Source organism: Filicampus tigris, chromosome 7 (genome assembly GCF_054856515.1).
Source record: "Filicampus tigris isolate MCC_2025a chromosome 7, RoL_Ftig_1.0, whole genome shotgun sequence".
Lineage (NCBI taxonomy): Eukaryota > Metazoa > Chordata > Actinopteri > Syngnathiformes > Syngnathidae > Filicampus > Filicampus tigris.
In genome coordinates, this window is record NC_141223.1 from 8,974,417 (window position 1) to 8,997,296 (window position 22,880).

A 22,880-nucleotide genomic window follows, 5' to 3' on the forward strand; every position below is an offset into this window, starting at 1 on the left:
GAGGAAAAGAAAGCAAAGAACGATGTGTGCAAGACCAAGTTGAACTGAAATAATTACAAAGATAAATGAGGGGATGACACTGGACTTTAGGTAACAGCCTACCTTTGTGGCACTGCGGAGGTGATCGTAATAAACCTCTTCGATGGCCTGGAAGTATATCACGCCCTTCAGCTTGGTCTCATGTTTGTCTAAAGGAGGAAAATGGCATTATGCTTTGATCATAAGCTAAAAAAAATAAAAAAATCACATTTCAGTGTAGTCATTGCACCTTATCTTCTCTCATGATACATTTCACGTGTTAAAAACAACAAGTCCAACTTTGATGACAAGCATGTTTGCGGTGATGGATAAAAAATGACAAGCACAGCACTTTTGGCCTTCTCTTTTCCAAGCAAAGCTGCTCTTATTGTATGTTGAGATTTGACTGGCTTGTTACGCTACCCTGGTACATCATTGCACTTTGTTTCATCAGCCACTGCAGAACTGCAGTAAGGAACCGGTGGGGAACTCAACACCCCGTTTCTACCTCCAGGCACAAACACTCCACAAGCCAACTTAAAGAGTAGTAGGTAGAGATGCAGTACTTCATTTCGAGGAATAGTTTAACGCCGCTATTATCTGCTAATGACCTGTTTAGCATTCAAATAGCCTCGCGTTTGCATCTCATTTGATTGAGACCAAAATGCTACGTTGATTTGCTTGATTAGCGCGAATGAACAGCCCCGGCGACGCGAGTGTGTCACTTCTGCTTACTTCTCGTTCAAGGTCAAGAGATACGGGCACCTGACGCATCTCAATCAGCCTCCTCCGAGAGCGCCGCCGCGACGCGCATTTTAACGACAGCGCGAGTAATCTCTGTGCCTCCTCACTTGCAACAAGGTGCGCTTTAAGAGGCTTTAAGCGGAACCTTCAGAGGACTTCAAAGGGCTGAAAGTGAACAAGGGTCCCATAGCTCACGCCGGCACACCAATGACAGCACCGCGCACTGAAGCTCTGGATGGAGCATACATGTTCAGACATCATTCTTGGGGGAAATAGTCTGACATGTACATGTCTGACATACATTGAGACGCTTAATGTACATATTTGAAGGCCTTTTATGCCCTGTGATGCACAAAACAAAGTCTTCAATTGGAAAGCTACACTATATGCTATAGCATGAGGCTTGTTTTTTTTTTTTTTGTGTAATGTTGCAGTTGTTGCCTGACTTACAGTTGTGTGTACAGTGTGCATTATTGTATTCATTCATTTAATCAGACCTTTATTTCTTCAGTTAGATTCAGCACTAGGGGAACATAATTACACAGACTTTATTATCATTTCACGAATGTTTGTTTTGGGAAAACATTGGAAATTCCATCTACACTAACCGACCACATTATATCCTCTGGTACAACCACAGTCATGAGTGACTCCTTTTTTTCCTTCTTCTTCTTTTAGCACTATGTTACCAAATCTAGATAGAAATAGAATAACTGGCACCTTCCTGGGTAACAGACTCACAAAAAAAAAGAGTCTTGTTCCACTGCTAAAAAAATCAACATATACAGTCAATATTACTTAAAACAACAACAATAAAAACAACAAACTGTATAACAAAGCACTTTAAATGCGGATCTGCATGATAGCTTATACCATAGAAAAATGTGTCTGCAATCTATTTGGGGTTATGGCCATGTGTTAGAAACACTCATCTAATTAGATTAAAAAATTCACAATAATGCTCAATTTGAATAGTTTTGTGGTTGATATTAACAGGCGGAAAAAACAGCAGCAGCCCCTTATGATATTATCTTTAAAAAAATACATAGTATATACATTTGGGCAAAATGGTCAGTACCTTTCCATTAAAGAAAGAAAAACCCACAGTGTTTACTAAAATATCTGACAAATAAGATGACTAAAATAATCAAAAAAAAAAAAATGTGCAACTGGTCAACAGGTGCTAAAGTCTTATCGAGAGTTGAAAGAATTGTAAGATTGTGATTTGCTCAAAAGCTTTTGCAACAAAATATGAGGGTACCAATTATTTTAATTCTTTTAGTGCTGTATAAAAAATGTCAGATCAATAATTAATGTTTAGATAGTTTTTTTTGTTTAAACATAATGTTAATTTTGTCGGTTTGAAGTTATTTCATTGTTTTTGTTGTTGTTATGTTTTCTTTTAAACAGTGGGCAGCCCAAATCTTTTTGAATGGTTACATTAGCTAAGTCAAGAAAGACATAAAAATGAGATGATGTGAACGGAATGAAGAAGACATTGTTGGGGGCGAGGCACATTTACATCCATATTTTAGCCTGTCATAGATTAGCCTTAATTTAAAAACATTTATATATACTGTGTTTTACACCGTGTTTGTGATATAATATATACTTTTCAGTGGTGAGACTACTGCTGCTGATGCTTGGCCTGAAAAAAACGAGTCGGAAGTGAATCTGAACAATACAGAGCGACTCAAACGAACTCGTCTTACCGACGTAGTACGAGAAGGTCCTTTTGAGGCGGTCAAAGACAAACCAGCGTTTCTTCCTCATCGGCTCATCAATTGCTGGGCTTGTGTTTGAAAGTAAATAAATACATGATTAATATTTTCATGTTTGCATTACTAGTGTATTAGAAACATTTTATAAAACCCACAACAGAGAAGGGGCAATACAACATATTTGTCCTTACAGGGAGCTATTCATGATATTCATCACAGCTAAAAACAGTCAACTGATAAGAACGATGAAGACAAATATTCATTGGTTCTTGAGATCGTTCATTGCAGTCTGATTTGATGGATCGGATGCAGTTTGAGGCAGTTTTTAATTAGTGCTCAATAGATGTTTGAAACGGTGTTAATTTTGAATTGTCTGGTTTTGCCCCAAAAAATGTTTTTTTATATATTACCGCTGTGGGTTTAAATTAGGGATACTCTTATCTTACAAACATGCACCAATGCGGAAAAGGTCATATGCTGTTTTTTTAAGTGACCCAATCTCAAGCGGCCGAGACTTCATTGCAGACACCTTCAGAAGCCCATGTCTGTAAAAGTCAGCTATCACTTTGGAGGAGAGGTCATTTCACGCTACACGTCTCCAATTATGTCTCCTTTGACTGACCTGAGAGAAGTTCTTGGCCCTCAACTTCACTTCCTTCTCCACCAGCTGCTGTCGGTGCAGAGTTTCATCTTGCAGTCTTTTCTCTGCTTCTTCCCTCCTTTTCCGCTCTTCCTCCAACATCTGATGGCGAGCGTAGCTCTTCTGTTCCTGGAAGAGAGCAAGATTCATTCAAGATTTTTCACAAGAGTACATGTTAATCTTTCACCCTGCTGTCTTTGTTCTCGTCACAACACTATATCTGAATACTAGCTGACCATTCGGATGAGAATTGTAACACTGTAAAGAAAATTCGTAAGGCACAGAGTGACAAAAATCAACTGATTAAAAAGGCCAATAAAAAATGAATGAAAGGACTTATTTACAGTGTTCAATCGTTGTCCCTGATTGATCCCGTCACTGCAAAAAGTCATCAATCACCCAAATCTGATTCCAAACAATCACATATGTGATTTCATAATGCGGGGCCCCGATTGTAATGACACTTACCCGAAACTCAATAAGTCTGGCTTTCTCCATCTGTGCCTCCTTCAGCATTTTCTCCATCTCTTCCATCTTCAGCGAGTCCATTCCTCCAACACTTGTGGTGGAAACAAAAACACAGCATCGTCTGCATTCAAATTGATTCTCACATATTTATGATTTTACACAGTGACGAGCAACTCTGTTACAGTGTCCTCATCAGTTTGCCTTTTCCCTTTTAAATCAGAGTAAAGGTGGCTGTGTGTGAATATGTTGATGTTTGTACACAAGAAATTGCATCTTCACTAGGATCACTTTGATTTTACAGTGATGCAACATGGGGTTGGAAATATGCACATTTTAATAACAGCACATGCTGTAGTGAAACATTTAACATGAACCTTTGGAATGTGATGAACTGAATTAATTCATGCACACTTTTCTTCCTATCGTGTATGAAACGATCGATGTGTCAGAAACTGGATTAGAATAAGGGCTGATACTGACTGAGCAGAAACACACAGGTTTTTCCTCTCTTGATCTTGTCCCTTGGTCTCCAGTGTGCACTTTTAATTAGTGCACGAATGCCATTAAAATTGTGTAAAATATTTTACCAATAGAGTTTTGTCTCTTGTGAGCTACAACAAAGCTGCCAACAGTGGCTTCAGCGGAGAGCTTCCTGCGGTGAACACTTTTGTAACTCAGCACACAACCTGGTTCCAACAGATGGTCCCCAAATTAAAACGTGCAGAGAAAGTCTTTAACTGGTGGGGAGCAGTCTGGGAAACGGCGCCTGTGGGTGCTTTTGTTTGTGTGCCTGACTGAAGTCGTCGTAAAATGGCTAAATGGGATTATTCCCAATCTTAGGCCCGTCTCTCGTTATTAAGAAATGAGTTGCTATAGCACTGCCCGCGAGTGAGTTATACTGTATATTGATGGCATTCACGGTTCACTACTCAAATCCACCTATTTGCAGATATTTTGTCTTTTATTTACTGAAAACCTGGCCCACTTGCCGTTTTGTGCGCGTTCTGACCTTTCATGCCTTAATTAAATACCCTGTCTAATCAAGAAATACTTCTATTTTGGATGACCATAACCAAGCAGTGATGTGTGGGTCAAGTTGTCATGGCTACCTGGTGAAATGCTCTGGCGAGCAGGCGGAGTTGTTGCCTGTGGACACGCTGGTGTCCATACTGTCAGAGCTCTCCAGGCTCAGCGTGTCGTAGGGCTGCTCTCCGGCTGACGCTGGATGGTGGTGTAGGATGGAGTGCTGGACCAGGGGCGGGGGGCCTGCAGACTTGTGACTCAATGTGGGACTGTAGGTCACGACCGGCGAGTAGGAGGGCGCGGAGGTGATGAGGTGAGGCTGCAAGCCATGGAGCGCCTCCCACTGGCACTGAGCCTCTGCTGCCGCTCTCTGCTTGAGCTCGGCCAGACGACGTCGCTGCTCCTCAATTACTTGCTGACCTGAAAAATGGGACATCTAAATCGCGTGCTTTTTGTTGTTGTCGAGCAGTGTTAATATACGATGATTAGCATAACAATAAGTCAGCAGGCGCCCACGAAAGGTCAAAGGCGGCTGACTACGTTGAATTAGTTCAATACTGGCAAAATACAAGCAGCAGAAACACCAGACCAGACTAGAACCACTGCTATAAATCATGCAGCACACACCACATCTGTCTAAATTCCGTCAGGTTTGATCACATATTTGATATCATGTTGCTGTGTATTCATTGTTAGGCACATCTGAAATCAAGAGGCATCTTGGCCCATAACCCCAAAATATTCTAAACATGCATGATTTATCACCCACCAAAGAAAGGCAGGGCAGTCAAGAGAGAAGATGCAAAAAAATACATCTTTGGGAGTTAATGACACACCAGGCATGGAAGAGATTGAAGGTCAGAGGCATAAATTAACACCCACCAACAGACTCGGTATGGTTAACATTGCCGGATAAGACTGTAAACGTAACAACCATGGTAGTTTTGAGGTCACACTGTTTCAAAGGCTACCTGCTGCTCTTCCCTCTATGGGTGGCTGACTGGAGGCCTGAGGTTCTAAAGTCCGCAGACAAGACAGACAGATGTCAAGAATCTGTTCATGCTGCTCTACAGTGCATACAAAATGTATGCACACCCATATTCAAATTCCATTTTTTTTATGATGAAAATGGGACCAACAAAAATCATTTCAAACTTTTTCCACCATTAATGTGATTTATGATCCGTACACCTCATTTGATTGTTTTTAGTCTTTGAGAGGTAAGTAAAAATGAACAATTCAGCAGTAAATAAAATAGTTGCACAGCGGATGTGACTGCAAACCCATAACATTCAAATAAGGAAATGAGGAAAAGACTACTAGAAGAGCTGAAATTTAGGTGGGGTTAATCAGACTCCCACTTGAGCTACCGTCTTCAGACTAGTGGCTGCACATAGATCAGATTATTATCGAGAACATTTTTGACTTGATTTAAGCTTTAAACTGCAGCCATTTACTTTCGTCCCTGTCTACACCTCACCCACATTCATTCACCTCTGTTCTCTCTCTCATTCTGTCTCTCTCTCTCTCTCTCTTTCTTCTCTCTCTCTCTCAGTCACACACCCACTGGCAGGCAGTAGCTCCCTCTACTGTATACCACAGGGCTCTAAGAAGGTGCTGAGGGAGCAGAGAGAACATTGTTTGAACTGCAGCAAAACACAGCTCCCATCAGCTCCAAGATCAAACGAACACAATTACCAACAATCGGCTGTAATGAGACCACCATGACTTGAAAATGCTGGGACAGCTCTGTTCCCTCAAATTGCAATGTTGTTATGAGATGGAGGAAAAGACAACAGTAATCGAGTAATATGGGTTTTTTTCCAGAAGTAAACTCATTGACTCTTCAGGCTTCTCTACGTAATCCTGCTTGAATTTTACACAGGGCCTCACATAATATCGCAGGCCGCCTTCCAGTCAGCATGACGGAATCTCATGAATATCAGTCATGTTTATTGAAGGACATCTCAGATCAGTCACAGTCGAGCAAACCCTTGCACTTTTTTTTTCCCTGCAGCAATGTTTGAAGCCACTCCATAAAAATATGATAGTTCTATTTTTTCTCTCTTTCAGACAACTACCGTACGTGTTTTTATAATAATTTAGTCACAGTTTTTGGGCACTACGCATTAATTTAAACAATTTTCGCATTTTTTTTAAATTTACTGGTACTGTTGCACTATTAATGCCTCTTCTCTCACACACCTAACCAATCGCATACCTCACGTCTAGCTCTTTACAATTGTCGTACTTGACATTGTTGTGGAATTGTTCAATTGTTTTTTTGTAGTACTGTATTGTTATTTTGTTGCCTTGCCTCGATACAAGGACACAATGTAAAATATAAATACAAGTGTTTCTGAGGGGCATTACAATGTATTACTCTGTCACAAAAATGTAGTCTTGAGTCTCTTTTGTGCGAATTCATATTTATTGTTTAGGAAGTGGTGGATGGCAAATGTGGTTCACATCCAAATCAGTGATCTGCATTGTGATAAGTGTTGAACCTTTTCAAAGAACATAATGGGAACCAAATAAAATGACTGGTAACTGAAAATAATTCTTCAGGCTTCACATGATGCAGAGACAGTAAAAAAAAAAAATCATCATGTAAAAATTCCCAAAATAAGAATTTTGTATACTCACTTAAATATAAGCTAAAGCTGAAACAACAATGAATGCAAAGGCTGAATTTCTATGTGATATTACGTATATTTGAGAGGTTCTTTATGCAAAATGCGTTCCATCGAATGAAAAGTATTAATACTGATTTAGTTTCATGATACCGTACAAGTATTTAATCAGTCTACAGATCAGACTTAAATTGATCCTTAATTCATGTGTTTATTTGCAATTCAAATTTATGCTAATTGTTTTTCCACTTTAATAACAAATATGTAAATTTACACTGTATTTAACATTATACTTTATCGCTCTCAACCATCTCATGCAGTCAATGATAATATCACGGGAAGAAGATGTGAAGTGTCTATCAACGGGATCAGACTCTATTTGATATTCTTCCACACTCCCTTAAGTGCTAGTGTATAATCATCACCATGTCAGGGTCTAACATGCTCATTTGGCTTCGTGTTTAAGCTAATTAATTTGAATTTAGTTTCTGTGTTTGCGTGGGTGTGCTCCTGCGTGAGTGTGAGCCGGCCTGCCGCCCTGCAGAATTTCAGAATGAACGATTTAATTATTACGATGACTTGTTTTGACGGTCTCTCGGTGCCAAGTTCCCCATCACAAAGATGCGAGGGGAGAGCGGCTGACTCTCCTTCGGGAACACTTATCAAAACAATATGCCAGTCATCATTCAAACACAGCCCTGCACACTTAAACAATCTTACATGTCCCCATCCTCTTGTTTTTTTTTTAAATCCCTATTGTTTTTTTTCTCTCTCATCCTGCTCTAACTGGAGGGATTTTGTTCAATTCATTTCATTCAACAAATACAGCGCTTCAGAAACAAATAATATGTTGAAACAAACTCTTGACTATCGGAGGCAAAAAATGGGTCCAAGTGCTGGCACCGCTGTGCACCCCTGCCTTTGTGTTGCCAATCCTTGTAAAAAGTTAATGTAAAGCAGGATTCACAAGGAGCAGCTGGTGATGAAATTATGGTGTAACTGATGCCAACCTGCCAGAGTAGAGGAGTGAGTGCATGGCCATCTGCGGCTTTGAAGGAGGCTTTTCCCTTCTCACGATGCACCACTGGAGAGGGCTCCTGTACACTTGTACAGTACAACCCAGAAGGCGGAGGGCAAAACTGCACAAAAAGTAGGCGAACATACTGAAAATGAAATCGAAATTAGAATGAAAGAAAATGCTTTTTAAAAAGTGTTGACTTTGGTTAACAGCTCATTTTTAGATAGGTAGAGTCATACTTTTCTGAATTCTTTTTCAATTTCATTCCTTTAAATACCTTTAATAAAGACAACAAACATTTAATTTTGAAAAAAAAAAAGTGTGTGTTTGATTTTTCTGAAAACATCAATTGAGCAAATACATTTCTCAGTGATGGGCTTGATTTTATACATAGCTTCATAAATAAGGCGTTAAAGTTTATAGAACAGATGGGATGCAAATTTCTTGCAGGGGTATTGCACATAGCGCCCCATTCTTTTTCTCCGAGACCCGGTATGATTACGAATTAATGCGAGACTAAAGAGGCGCATCATGCATAATAAAAAAAGTGCACTGTCGGCAAAAATAGCAAGACACACACTGTAAACAATGGGGGTGTAAGAGCTCGGAGCGGGAGGCCGCAAATTCTATGGCGGTAGGAATGCCAAAAACATGTTTTTGAGAGGGGTGAGCCAGTGTTGCCTATTACTATAGCAACAGGAAGACTTGGCTGCTTCAATCAGCTTTTGGTTTGCGGGGGAAGCTGAGGATAGGCAGAGAAACTGAAGCTAGGGAGCATGCAGCGCTATCTTGGTTTTACTAATGAGCCGAGTGAGGCTTGTTTGGCCTCAGCCATTCTGTCCGACATCAACATGTCGGTCCTGTCACACTGCTCCCAATGCCCTTGAGCCGCCCGAGGGTCACAAGATGCAGAGACACAGTTAACAACCAGCAGCTCTTTGGGGGCTGGAAGAGTAAGCATGCATTTCTATAAGCTTGTGTTCACTTACATGTGTTTTTTTCCCGTTTTGCTTTTGAATATATTAATCAAAATTCACAACGGATACCATACACGGATAGATCAAGAATAAGTTGAACAATGAACATTTTTACAATTTTCGTTTGGATTTGAAGGAAAACCTTCAAGATGTGAGTGAAGCTCTATCCGTCTTAATTGACAGTAGCATTGCTTCTTGCTTTGAAACCTATCAGTACTAATACTGTTATATAGTAAATATAAAGTCTACACGCCTGCGTTCAAATGCCCGTTTTTTGCGATGAAACAAAAATGGAGATAAATCATTTCACATCGTTTTCCACTCTTCTCTCCTATAAGCTGTACAACTCTTTCTGAATGTTTTAAAATACGCCGAAAACAGAATTCAGAATTAACCAATCACATTCAAATATTAAATGGGAGTCAGCACACACCTTCCACCGTTTAAAGTGCCTCTGATTAGCCCCAAAATAAATCTCTGATTTTGTAGTCTGCTTTTCCTGACATAATTATTTATTTGGCTTACAGCAGCCCCGAAGGTTTCGTGCAGACACTGACTGGGATTTGGAACTGTTCATAATTCCCTCCACCTTGACCAAGGCCTCAGTTCCACCTGAGGAAAAACAGCCCCAAAGCATAACGCTGCCACCAACATGCGTAACTGTAGTTATGGTGGGGGTTTTTTTTGTGTGATAAGCAAGGCTTGTGTTTGTGCAAAACATAACTTTGGAATTATGGCTGAAACATGTATACGTCGTTTTCTTGGACGCATAATAAAATCTCCCAAGATGTCATCTGTTCTTTCATTATATTGTAAATGAGTTAAAATGAAAAACCATGATGGACTCTAACTAGGTGCGTGTGTGTGTGAATGTGTCTGTGTGTGTGTGTGTGGACAAGCCAGTAGATGTGTCTGCTGCTCTTCAGTGGTATGCAAGGAGAAGTCTGACGTGGCCCGGGGATCCAATTTAGGGGGATATCCAAAGGAGAGGAAAAGGGGGGCGAGGCATTGAAAAAGTGTGCGAACGAAGATGTTCACACACTCATATTGACGCATATTTGCCATTTAAAAAAACATCTACTCCCTCCGCCCCCGTTCCTCTGTTGACACATAAAATATTCTTCCTTTTGAGCAAACAGGAAAAAAAAGAGCAAAAACAACACTGCCTAGGATCCTGTGGTGGAAAAAGCAACGTCTCAGATCGGTGGAGCTTTTTGTTGTCATGACCACCTTCAGGTGCATTGGCGTATGGGGCGGTAGAATTGGCACCAGGTGCAATAGTCTATTGGAGTTAAGTACACTTCTTCTGTTATGATCAATTAAAATCTTTCTGTCTCTATAGTGATTGTCTTTGTTTTTATTCCTTTTTTTTCTTTCCTTCTCAATTGATTAAATTCAACTGGCGACCGATGACTTCACCAGAGTGTCTGCCCGTTGTTGGGAGACAAACAAAAAACAACTAACAGCCAAAAGGATGACCTGCACCCTCCTGCTTGGCCAAAGCTGAGGACTTGCTTTGTTTACAGTTTTTCACAATTGCTAAAACAATGAATCAAATGTTTTGAACAAAATGCTTAGTGGCCTAAGCCCATTTTCAAGTCAAACACTCTTTTGGTCAAATATTAAACATTGGTCGAGTACCAAACTCAATTCACAAAACCTTTAGGCTCCATTTTGATTACCTTAAACACATTCTCAGTCACTACACACATTTGAAAGAAGACCAAATGAGCCTGGAAGCAGTGATCTTTTCTCCCATTGTTCTTCCAGTCTTTCAAAATACAGTTATGCCTGCCTACTCTGTGAAATCCAGCATAAAGTGACTGAAAAGTGTGCCTGTAGTGTGGATGAAGTTCTTTGGCCAGACCATACACATTGTGCTTTGCAGTTTATTCCCCCCACTAAAATAATAGCTATACCCCTGGCTGAGAATGGCACAATCAAGTAAGATTAATTAGATTTGTCGCCAGTATCTTTTTAAAAAATATTTCTTTTGAGAAGTATAGTCCCCAAAGGGGTGAAAATAAGATGTCAATTCAATATTTTTTATGATTTAAAGACAAAGTCAACCCAAACATAGGTTTTATAAGAATATATTCTTTGCAAGCCCACTATTTGAAACAAGGCATTCTGATAAATATTGCGTTTGTGCAATAAGAGTTAATCCACCATTTTGTCACTTTTGTCGACTGAAAATTACATCACAACTGCTCATGGCTCATTTAACGACCAATGACGGCTGACCTGTTTTCTGAAGCTGAGCCGTGATTGGTCGATACCTGAGCCCTGAGCAGTTGTGAAGTCAACAATCCAGGAGTTATGCAAATTGAGTGGGACGTTTGGTTAATTGTGAGAATATTTTGAAAAAGGAGCCCTGTTTTCAAAATTGCGTATAAACAAATGAAAAAAAAAAGTTAGGTTGTAAACATTTCATAAGCACTCTCGTTATCACTGGGGGGGGATTTCCTGATGGCTTAAGCCAGTTTTATTTATTTATTTATTTTTTAACTATTGGCTATTTTAGCAGACGTCGTCACACAAATAAACAAACCTTTCACCAAATTGGCAAAACATCATAGTTCTCTTGCAAAAGCAAATACGTCTTGATGAACTCTTCAAACCTTCCAAAAAATAGTATTTTTGTCCCTTTAGGTCATTCCATGGTTGATTACATGGTCCAATATTGTAGCTCTGATGTCATCAGTAATTCTATTTCTTACTCGTCTTCCTCCTTCACCTCTCCCTCTTGCTTCTTCACCTCCACGTCTTTGCCCCCGGCCTCCTCTAATTCTTACTCTTCTCACGTCCCCGTCCATTGTACTCCACACCTAGTGAACTAATCACCTAAAACAGCTTTCTCCTGTGACAGTGTGGCCAGAACAACAATTTCTTTGTTGGATGTTGGACACATCAACGCACAACGCCTTGGCCAACTGGATGGCACTAAACTCAGAGTGGATCAGATGGAAGCTCCAGAGGAGACTTCTCTTTCTTGAGAACTGGGAAAAGCGGTGGTGAGACCACAAATGTTGTCCCATCCATCGAACCTACAGAACCGCTTTCTGCCAAGCCTGAAGTGTGTGATGCTCTTGTAGTAAATGTCTGACATTTATGCCTTGCAAGAAAGAGGTGTTAGTAACATTTTTGATCTTTTCGTTATTCCAGCACCAACAAAACGAAGTGCTGTGAAGTCTGTGGACCAAAGATGGAGGCCCACTGTAAACAGACAAAGAATTCAAGGGGCTGATGTGTTGGGACTAATATTGTTTACTGTATGTCAGGGGTGCCCTGGTCTGGCCCCCGAGAGCCTGTATCCAGCCTTTTTTAGATCTCTCCATCCTCCAACCCACCTGATTCAAATGATCAGGATCATTGTCAGGCTTCTGCAAAGCTTGCTGGTGAGCTGATCATTGAATCAGGTGGGTTGGAGGAGGGTGACATCTAAAACAGGCCGGATAGGGTATCCGGTTCTTCAACTTGTGTTATATAAAATGACCTGAATAAGTTAGATGTCTGATGAAGTTCAAATGAATAAAAAATCTGTAGATGTGTTGCTTCATTTGTGTTTTTTTTTCCCAATCACCGCTCTTGATCATAACTGATTTACATTTTATTTTTAAAAAAAAACAACAACAAGTAGCTCATTAATTAATAAATGTGATGTTTGCTGTTCATACTTGTGTTGAGTATTTGAACAGAAAATTACTTGATTGTGTTGTTTTGAAAACCCAAAACTCTAGCGGGTCCACCAGACCCATCAACACTGGCTGGGTAGCAAAAATACGAAAATCACACAAGCGTTAAGGCATTCAGGGAAAAAGCTGTAAGGGGTACAAAAAAATTCTAATCCAACCATTAACCTCTTTAACGTTCTAACCAAATCTTTACTTATTATTTTATTTATTTATTTTTTGCTACATTCTGCTGTATTATATATTTCATGCAATGATGTCTAATTCATTGCAAGAACCACATTGTTGAACCAAGAAAGGTAATGACAATAATGGAAAAAATAATATTCAATTCAATTGAAATACATGAATATTTTAAAAAGGAAATAGATTTTGGTATTGCTGGGAAAAATCTGCGCAGCAATCGTTTTATGTATCTAACATTTTGAAATTCAAAGTGTCTTACAAGTAGTGTCCTATTCCACAATTGCTTGCTTATTAATTTAACTCTGATCATTAAATAGAAATGGACCCGTAAAAATGAATAGACTTTTAATACGCTTAAGTGCAACGGCAGTTTAATTAAATTATGATCTGAATAGGATATTAATTATAACACCATTTCTGGAGCTCAGAAACACACTTCTCCCTAGCTGGTGATAGTGTGAAATGATTAGCAATCAGTGTAAGAATGATGGGAGGCCTATAGAAACAAAACAAAAAAAGTTGCCAGTATAAGCCAATGGTAAGACCTCGGTGTTGAGTCCCCCTGCGCATCTGATGCAACAGGGCTGCAACTAAAGTTACACCTTCACGCTGCAATACTGTGTCCCTCCGCCGAGACGCACTGAAAACTAGTACCGCTGTCTGAGGCACATACATTGAACCCCTCCGCACTCTTCATTGAAACGTGCGTTAGAAGCCAACTTTTAACTCAACATTTAAAACAAACAATTACATACATTGGAGATTTGTTCATTTAAGGAAACAATTTAGTGCTTTGTTTTTTTTTTTTGTAGTGTGTGTGTGCGTGCGTTGATGCTCTCCCGCTGTGAACGCATTTTCTTTGCCGCTATTTATTGATTGCTGAGTAAATAATGATCTTAAACGCGAAGCAGTGAAGAGCTAAATGCAAAAGAAAACAAGTAAGGCAAAGTGGATATGAGTGGAAGTCTCTTGGTAGCGGGAAAGTCCCGTCGAGTTGATGACGTAACAGGCGTCTGAACTCTGGAAAGTGCGGAGTGATTTCTTGAAATGTGATCCGGTCGGGGTGTCTGGAGTTGTAGAAGTAAGCGATTTCAAAACTTTGTGTCTTCAAGTGTTCTTGCTGCTAATATCGCTTCATGAACAATTGCTGATTTCCTAAAAGGGAAGATATGGCTTTTTAAAGCGTGGTTTCGTCTCCGTCGTCGTTCTAAAGCTTCGTGTGCTTTGCTTTCGCAACGCACTTGACACCACACAGAACTATGGGGTAAGTACAACTTTTTTTGGGTGACTTAGTAGGGGAACATCATTGTCTACTTTTTGTTCTTAAACCTCACTGACCCAGTCTAAATTATTAATTATCATTATTATTATTAAGTCATTCATTTGGAATTGTTTTAACTCAAGAATAACCATTTAAAGTTGCTTTTTATTAAAATGTATCTTGTTGCTTAAGGTAAGTAGCAGTGGATTTTATGCAACATCATGTTAATAAACGTTTGAATCAATTTTGTAATTATTTTTTATGTTTTTTTATGGAATGTAAACATCTTTTTTGTTCACTTTTTCCAGAATGTCATTATTTTTCAAACTGTTATTGTTAATTAACTTTTTTCAGTGATATGATGATAAGTGACAACTTTTAAAAGTAGTGTTTTTTTTTTACAGTAGATTTAAAAACGGTTCTTCTCAATAATCAATTTTTGCTGGAATTCTATGTTTGTCTTTGTTTGTATGTGTAATTGAATTATTTGACCCATAGCATCTGAAGGGGGAAATAATTAAGTGTTACTCATGATTTATTTTTCTTTCTCCAGGTCTTCAGGTGTTTTTACGACCATTTCATCCGTCTATTGCACTATTTGTGCCATTTCACAATTTAATCGCAGCAGACGATACAATGGCGACATCGATCCTTCGCAAGAAAATTCACCCCATTTCCACAGGCGGGCTCCGCGTTCTCCCTCTCCGACAGGCTAGCCCCAGCCAATCGCGGCCCACGACGGGGGCGGAGCCAGTGGAAAGGCAGCACTTAATTGGTGAGTTTTTCCAAGATGCTTTTTTATTTTTCCACATCCCGAGGTCGGAGCCGCAGTGCAGCACGGGACTAATGTCGTACAGTGAGTACAGCTAAGTGGATTTTTATCGAATGCAGACGATGCTGTTCAATCATTTTCAGATGATCGGTTAGTTGTTGGATTTTATTGGGAGTTGTTTTTCATTGTTTATTTTTTTTGCTTGATTTTAACATAATTGTCTATTTTTCCTACATGATTTATTTCAACATTTTGTGATTTAAGATTTTCAGCCTTTGAGGGTTTTTCTTCAATCATTTTTAAAATTCTAAACAAAAGAGATTTTATTCATCTTAATGCTTATTACTTTTGCAGGTGATGGTCACTCAGATTGGATGACGGAAAAAGTTGATTTGTCTTCATTCGTGTCAACCACCGAGTCGTCTCCCAGCTCATCCCTTCCACCCTCACCGTTAGAACAAGATGTCAAGGTGCCCTCAGACCTGGAGGTCATGACCTCTCTATTGCAGGAGGAGCTAGCTCAGCTGGAGGACTACTTCCGTTCCGAGTCCACAGCCACGGCGAGCAAGTTGGAGAAATCCTCGAAATGTGACAAAGGTGCCCAAGCTATGGGTTCGCAGTCTTATTACCAGTTACCCTATGGCTCGTATGGGACCGGCCAATCAGACACCAGCCCTGTGGTTGTTACCTTGGCAACAGGGGAACTGGACCTGGCCAGCTTCTGTGGCAGTCCTATGGGCAGATCCAAAATCGCGCGACCTGCTCCGTACAACTACCATCACCGTTACCACCACAACAGTGGGCGAAGAATCATCAGCGAGGCGGTGAAAGTCGGGGAGGACGTCGGGCTCGATACGTGGGGCCCCAGGGGAAGTTACTCAGGAAGCACAGAGTTTTCTGTGAACCACTACTCCACATTGAAGACGGTGAGCAAGAACAGCCTCGGCGGCATCAAGAAGGTGAGAGAATGTGCTTTATCGTTGAAGGAAGAGGAGAGCTATTGTTTTTCCGAAGGAATGTTTTGCAGCGAAGAGATTGCGCGAAGTTTTTGCCTCGGTGGCTCCTACGACCACCACAAGCGAGAGGGACAGCTGATGCACAACGTGAAGGTTAACGTAAGTTACGACAGCGCTGGGCTCGAGGTCCTGCACTGCAGCAAAGACGGAGGACTGTCTGGAAGTATTCCCCAAGAGACTATGATGGCTGCCGACAGCTACTTCCATCAATCCATGGCCAGCACGGAGCCGTACCATAGCTTTATCGGTGAACTAGACCAGCCGTCGCAAGCCGTAGAGCCCCAACACGGCCACTACCTCTATCCAGAATGCCTTGCGGACCAAAGTTACGAATGTCTGTCCAGAGGAGAGGGCGAAGGGCCGCTGCTGGGTGCCCCGATCCACCGCCCGACCCAGAGGCTAAAGGACGAGCCGTGCTCCATTAAGTCGGCGCTTGTGGTCGGTACCGCTTCTTTGGATTTGAACACCGGGGAGAGAAAGCAGAAGAAGAGAGACCAGAACAAAACTGCTGCTCACAGGTACAACTTTTTTTCCCCACTCGCTCTTCAACTGTTATCCTGGTGCGGTGTAGTCCTTTGGAGTCAGTTTTGGATGTTGAAGTTGCGCTACTGTATGTGAAATGTTGACGTGGAGTTTGTTCGCTGCCAAAGCGAAGTAGCCTAATTTTCACCTGTATGTCAAGTAAATTGGTGTCAAGTCAGCATGGTTAGGTTGCGTGCTCATTTTATCTCGTTAGTCAAGATGCGAGGCGACCAACCAAAAGTAACTCCAACAAAAACATTTCCTCTGCAGGTACAGGCTGCGGAAAAGGGCAGAGTTGGACTCTCTGGAAGAGGAGCTTCATGGACTGGAAGGGCAGAACAGGGAACTTCGCGACAAGGCGGAATCGGTGGAACGAGAGATTCAGTATGTGAAAGATTTACTCATCGAGGTCTACAAGGCTCGCAGTCAGCGACTCAAACAAGATGGCAGTGCCTAATAAGCGCCCACGCTGACCCCCCCCCCCCCCCCCAACTAACCAAGAGCACAGACAGTTTTCAAGTCTTGTTCAGATGAACCGGTAGTTGCATGGTTTTGGTAGTGGTTTTATATAAAAATATATTTACCCATACTTTAACTCTCATGAGGAGAGTAGAAAAAAAAAAAAACATAGCTTCCATCAAGACAAAGAGGTTTCCTTAAAAAAGAAAAAAAAAAAAAAAAAAAAGGTGATGAACTCCACCAAGCCTTAGTGATGCGGCTTCCAGAGGAGATGCTGAACTTGTCCGTGACCACTGTGATCCCAACTGAACTCACAAGCCTTTGTGACCGCTTTGAGTTTTGCGCTTGCAGCGGGGAAAAAAAAAAAAAAAAGATCCTTGAATTGGTGATAGTGATTGAATTGCGTGTGTTTTTTGTGACACACACATTGGTGGCATGAAGGCAGAGCCACACGAAAAAATATATATACATATATATATATATTTAAATACATATATTTATTTTATATTTTATTTTTACTTAATAATGTTCATTTACCATTTGCGTTAACGATGAATAAAAGGATTGCTGAAAATGTGTGTAAACATGCGCTACAATTCTTCATGATCAGAATCATTAAGGGAATTCTTCTTGCTCAACGACTGTGTATTTACGCTTCTTAACCCCACTGAAATAACCAATGCATGTTTGATTTTTGGAAAAGCATGTGTGAGTGTTATTTGAAGGCATTGTTCTGTTTACTGCATGACTTCCAGCTCTCCACCTCATCTGGTCAAGATTTTGTTCTCTTCGCCAGTGTGATTCATACTCAGGTTTTGGTTTTGGCCTCAGAGAGGCGCTGAATAATTCATTGTCCCAACTAAATTACTCACTTTCTTCTTCCGCCTTTTGTTTTCTGGCTGTATTTTGCGAAAAAACAATCACACAAGAATAAGCGTTAACTCACAATGAGTGCGACTCTACAGAATTGTTCTTATTGACCAACCAATTTGATGCTTTTGAGAATTCAGGTCCTTTTATTGATCAATGCCAATGTCAGGAAATTATGCATCAGGTGAATTACAGCCAAATAAAGCAGTCATGTATCATTCATATCTGCCTCAGGGTCTTTTCTTTTTTTCCTCTCCTTGTCCGCAAGTGTGAATGTGAGCGTGAATGCTTATTTGATATGTGCGCTCGCCTAAAGTCAGCCGGGTTAGACGCCAGCTTAGCCGCAACTCGGATGGAAAATCCCTGCAAACAATGTATGCAAACATGGAGACGGAAGGAATCCAAACGTGTCCTTCCTTTTTGCAGTATGACCATGTCTTGCTCTAGGTGGTTGTGTTGTCATTTGTGCCTTGCCACTAGGCCACCACGGGCAGTATTGAAAGCAACTTTTATTGTGCAACAAAAGAAACAGTTTTTTTTTTTTTTTTTCTGCTGAAGTTGTCTATCTCATCTTCCAGCTAAGGGGTGTGTGTGCCCGTGAGTGTGTGTGTGTGAGCGAAGTCTCTTGGTATCTCTCGCTGCAGTTGAAGGCCTTTCAAGTGCATGAGGCAATATCGCACAACACTTTCATGAAGGCGCAAGAGATGCAAGTTGAACCGTCAGAAAGAAGAACTGGGCTGACAGCGAATGACATTAAATGTGTTGATTGACTCGACTGTTCTTTTGATTCCGATGTATTTTTTTAAAGAGCGTCTACATATTGTGCAAGTGGTCATAATGTGACGGATTAGTGTAGGCAACCTATTTAATTTTAGAAATTGAAATCAATATTGTAAATGGTTTATTGTCACTGAATGAAATTCTACACTATGGTAAAAGGTAATTAAAGATCTAGTGTAAATATTGAAAAAGTAATAATGAGATGAGACTGAGTCATGCCAACATCCGTAGCCTACTGTGTGTAATGTACACACTTGCACACACATCGAACTAAATGCAAGTACAATTGGGGGCTACAAAGCACCTGGCAATCAAAAATGAGATATACAATAGGTAGCCTTTTCATTTAAAAATGTGTTTATGAATCTTCAGTGTGAGTGCTGGCTGCGGTGGTGCAGATGGCGTAAAGCTACAAATGGTAAGTGTATGTGTGCCAATTAAAAAAAAAGAAGAACAAAAAACAAGAGTAATACTGTTCAAATGACATCGCGAATATCACATGAGTATGAAAGTAATAATGTAGGGATGCATAAAGCGTCAGGATGACACAGTTTAAGGAATCCACATTTATACGCGGGAGTATATTAAAAAGGGGAAAGTGATGACCAGGGCACATGATGATTCACAGGGACTCTAGAACACAGCATTTTCAATTTAAAGCAGTTCAGTAACGGGGACTCTAATCCCTGGTGACGCCCCCTGATTGGCACGTGCAATTGTACTGGGAGCCATGGACACATCTGTGGGAGTAAACAGATTAGAGAAGGCAATTCCTTCCAAAGCGGATCCTCCACCACCAGGTGTCCCTCTAAGCACAGAAACCAATTTGCTTGTTTGACAAACTGCATTCACTAAATATCTAGTGAATAAAGCATAATGTAAACATATATATATATATATATATATATATATATATATATATATATATATATATATATATATATATATACTGTAAAACATGTTTGTAAAAATAAATATATACTGTAAAACATGTTTGTAAAATAATTAACATGCTGTAAAATCATGACATCAAAAATCTGTAATATGGATAACAAGGAGGGCGGCATGGTGGTCGACTGGTTAGAACGTCCGCCTCACAGTTCAGAGGTCCTGGGTTCAATCCTGGCCCCGGCCTCCCTGTGTGGAGTTTGCATGTTGTCCCCGTGCCAGCGTGGGTTTTCTCCGGGTGCTCCGGTTTCCTCCCACATTCCAAAAACGTGCGTGGTAAGTTGATTGGACACTCTAAATTGCCCCTAGGTGAGTGTGAGTGTGGATGTTTGTTTGTCTCTGTGTGCCCTGCGATTGGCTGGCAACCAATTCAGGTTGTCCCCCACCTACTGCCCGAAGACAGCTGTGATAAGCTCCAGCACGCTTGTGAGGAGACGCGGAAAACCCACGCAGGCACGGGTAGAACATGCAAACTCCACACAGAAAGGCCGGAGCCGGGATCGAACCCACGACCTCTGAACTGTGAGGCAGACGTGCTAACCGGAGCAAAATTGAGCAAAATTCTATGCATTCTACTTTATGAAACCATGACTGAGGACCGCACAACAAACAATGACCTCCCTGCCAAGGTTACATAACCTTTTTGGTGTAAAGGCAAAGCTGTTGTCTTTCTTTGCGGATTTAAGATTTACGGACGAAGCGGAACTTTAAGTCATTAATAATCGTAAAGGCGTTACATCGTTACGAGACATCCCCGTCAATCTAAAGTTAACGTTGTCAGTTAACGCCGTTTACTTAAATGCTGTTAATGCGAACATGGATAAGGAGGGTTATTTTATTGAATTTCTTTCATCTGATGTTATTCAGTGAAACTGAATGGGATTTGATGTAAAACAAGCAACTGCTGTGTGTACATTTTACAGGAAAAAAATTGTTTAATAATGTCATTGTTGTACTTCGACTGAAAATTGATGTTGAATTTCCAATTTTAGCATGTCATTTTTTAAAAATGATTCCAGTTTTAAACTGTAAAATTTACAGGTTGTTTTGTAATGTGTCTTACACTCTGCTGTCATTTTTACAATATTATTCTGGCACCCACAGCTGCCGTTTTTTTTCCGTAAAAAAACAACAGTGTTTTTCTTACAGTGTATACCGGTATATATAGGGAGTAGCAAGAAGCGACATGAGGATGGAAGCGTATGGCACTGGGACGTGATGCAAGAAATGAAAACAAGAGCAAGGGGGTTTATGTGGGCTGGGAAGGATTTAGAGAGCACATCCAGTGGTGGTGGAGAGCACAACAGTGGATGATTATTGTTACAATGGCCTGCAGCGCTCGGAAGCTATGTTTGCACCAGCGAGAAGGGTTTTGTTTCATTATGAGCAGCTATATGGATGGGGGTGCATGGTATTGGGATGCTGGGTGAATGCTTGTTGATGTCGGTGGATTTAATGAAACAAAGGAGTCTGGGTATGTCTGTAGATAAGAAATAAAGGACATATGTGACATTTCTATTGTGAGGGATGCAATCTCAACCATTTGTGAGAGTATGAACATAATAGTTCATAACGTTCCTTATTTAATTGTTAAGGTAGAGTCAGTGTAGGTCGCCCTCAGACACACAGCCTCGCCGGGGTTTTAACGTCTCCAATTAGCACCTTCCAGAGATGACACATGTTTTTCAAATTGCCGCAACTCATGAACCGTTGAAACTAGCAACGTAATTCCAATGGATTGTGAAAGCAGAGAAATTCAGCTTTCTGTCATTACCATATACATTATGGTATGGAAGCCATGCGTCATAGTGGAAAGTGACGAAGATGACATGCTTTTCATATCACCGTAACTCATGAACCGTTTGTGCTAACAATGTCATCCCAACGGATTCTGGAAGCAGAGAAGAGGAGTTTTGCATCAAGTATAAGGGAGGGGCGCGAAAAGAGACGATTGCATGGACGATTGCATGGACGGGAAAAAATAGGCTTCCGACTATGTCTGAATATGCTTAGTGCGACTAATTTTTTAAAGTTTACTGTCTATCGTTTATCACCTACAAAATGGGCGTCCGTCATACACGGAACGGTCCGTCACATAGGCGGAATGCCCAGCTCTGGATTTTAGTGCAACGCTCAAAAAATTCAAGGCTTTAACAACTGAGCAAGAGTTGTTCCTTTTGGGTCTGTGTACATTTACATAGAACAGTATTAGAAGAAAACTAGGATGACAAAAGGGAGACAGGAACCGGTTTAACTTGTATGTACAATTACTACTTCATTTGTTACGCTTTCAACATTCCCAGAGGTGTGTTGTGATCATAATTGTCTTTATGTTGAATTTTTCCTGTTGTCTTTGTTATTGATATAGATATACCATGGTATCTGCCAGTCACAATGAAATGGGTAACAAGCTGTTGTGCATGGCTACAACTTTTTCATTTTCTTGGTGGCTGCCTCTGTCGGATCACACATTTAGTTGCAAGTACCCAAGAACATCAACTGCCTACACCGGTAGAACAACTCTGAAAAAGCCCTGTAGGAGACTAACACCTCAGACATGAACAATGCAGTTGAACTTGATTTAGTTTGCACTAAAAGTAATTAGAAATATCATAATGAAAAATGTGCTTGCTTTAAGTTCAGTATTGAACCTTTGATAATGGCATTTTCTTTTTCGGAATTCAGGCTGGATGGAAGAGCATCCCTCCATCTGTGATCACTTCTCAAGGTTTCTTCCTTTCCCTTATCTTTCCTAAAGGGATTATCAAGAATTTTTCCATACCCATGGATCTCTGTCGACTGTGGGCCTGCAAAGCCTTTTGACACTCCTTTGTGATTAAGGGCCACACAAATAAACAACTTAAATTGTTCTTCATTTGTGACGTACAAGTTAAAAACCTACCTCAATTGGGTGCCCGAAACAGGACACTAAAACGACAAAAAGACTCCTGAGATTGTAAATAGCCCTACATCTGAATAAAACAGGCTTGTCACTGTAGCTAGCACACAGCATTTGTTTTCTCACATGGCTGGGCTATAAATTGTCAGTTTTTTTATGGGCACGACATTAAAGGGTTTTCTAATTTTAGTCCCTTAGTTTAACAAAAACCATAAACTGCTCCAAACCAAAAC

The 22,880-nt window shown here is 40.5% G+C and overlaps 2 protein-coding genes across 5 annotated transcripts; one reads left to right on the plus strand and one right to left on the minus strand.

Annotated features, from left to right (window-relative positions):
• Positions 1-102: 102 nt before the first annotated feature.
• Positions 103-5,713, minus strand: LOC147144682 (pleckstrin homology-like domain family B member 1). The gene is made up of 6 exons (XM_086036043.1): positions 5,710-5,713; positions 5,586-5,630; positions 4,701-5,034; positions 3,592-3,682; positions 3,106-3,252; positions 103-188 (listed from the first exon to the last, which is right to left on the minus strand). Exons 1-6 carry the CDS (start codon positions 5,711-5,713, stop codon positions 168-170), a joined length of 642 nt encoding a protein of 213 aa, XP_085892169.1. The 3' UTR covers positions 103-167.
• Positions 5,714-14,145: 8,432 nt separating this feature from the next.
• On the plus strand, positions 14,146-18,242 carry atf5b (activating transcription factor 5b). Of its 4 annotated transcripts, none has more exons than XM_086036850.1 (5): positions 14,146-14,384; positions 14,935-15,156; positions 15,508-15,765; positions 15,853-16,687; positions 16,962-18,242. In XM_086036850.1, exons 2-5 carry the CDS (start codon positions 15,018-15,020, stop codon positions 17,146-17,148), a joined length of 1,419 nt encoding a protein of 472 aa, XP_085892976.1. In that variant the 5' UTR covers positions 14,146-14,384; positions 14,935-15,017; the 3' UTR covers positions 17,149-18,242. The 4 variants fall into 4 exon arrangements, with proteins under 4 accessions (XP_085892976.1, XP_085892977.1, XP_085892975.1 ...); XM_086036851.1 differs by having other exon boundaries at positions 14,147-14,384; positions 15,508-15,750; XM_086036849.1 differs by having other exon boundaries at positions 14,147-14,384; positions 15,508-16,687.
• Positions 18,243-22,880: the final 4,638 nt, after the last annotated feature.

Bases quoted from the DNA above. Each gene is read 5' to 3' on its own strand.
- LOC147144682 (XM_086036043.1), bottom strand. The intron at 5,035-5,585 runs GTAGCCTTTGAA...CCCATTTTTCAG, and splicing joins CATAGAGGGAAGAGCAGCAG to GTCAGCAAGTAATTGAGGAG. The intron at 3,683-4,700 runs GTAGCCATGACA...TTCCACCACAAG, and splicing joins TCGCCAGAGCATTTCACCAG to TGTTGGAGGAATGGACTCGC.
- atf5b (XM_086036849.1), top strand. From the start codon at position 15,018: ATGGCGACATCGATCCTTCGCAAGAAAATTCACCCCATTTCCACAGGC. The intron at 15,157-15,507 runs GTGAGTTTTTCC...TTACTTTTGCAG, and splicing joins GGAAAGGCAGCACTTAATTG to GTGATGGTCACTCAGATTGG. The intron at 16,688-16,961 runs GTACAACTTTTT...TTTCCTCTGCAG, and splicing joins AACAAAACTGCTGCTCACAG to GTACAGGCTGCGGAAAAGGG.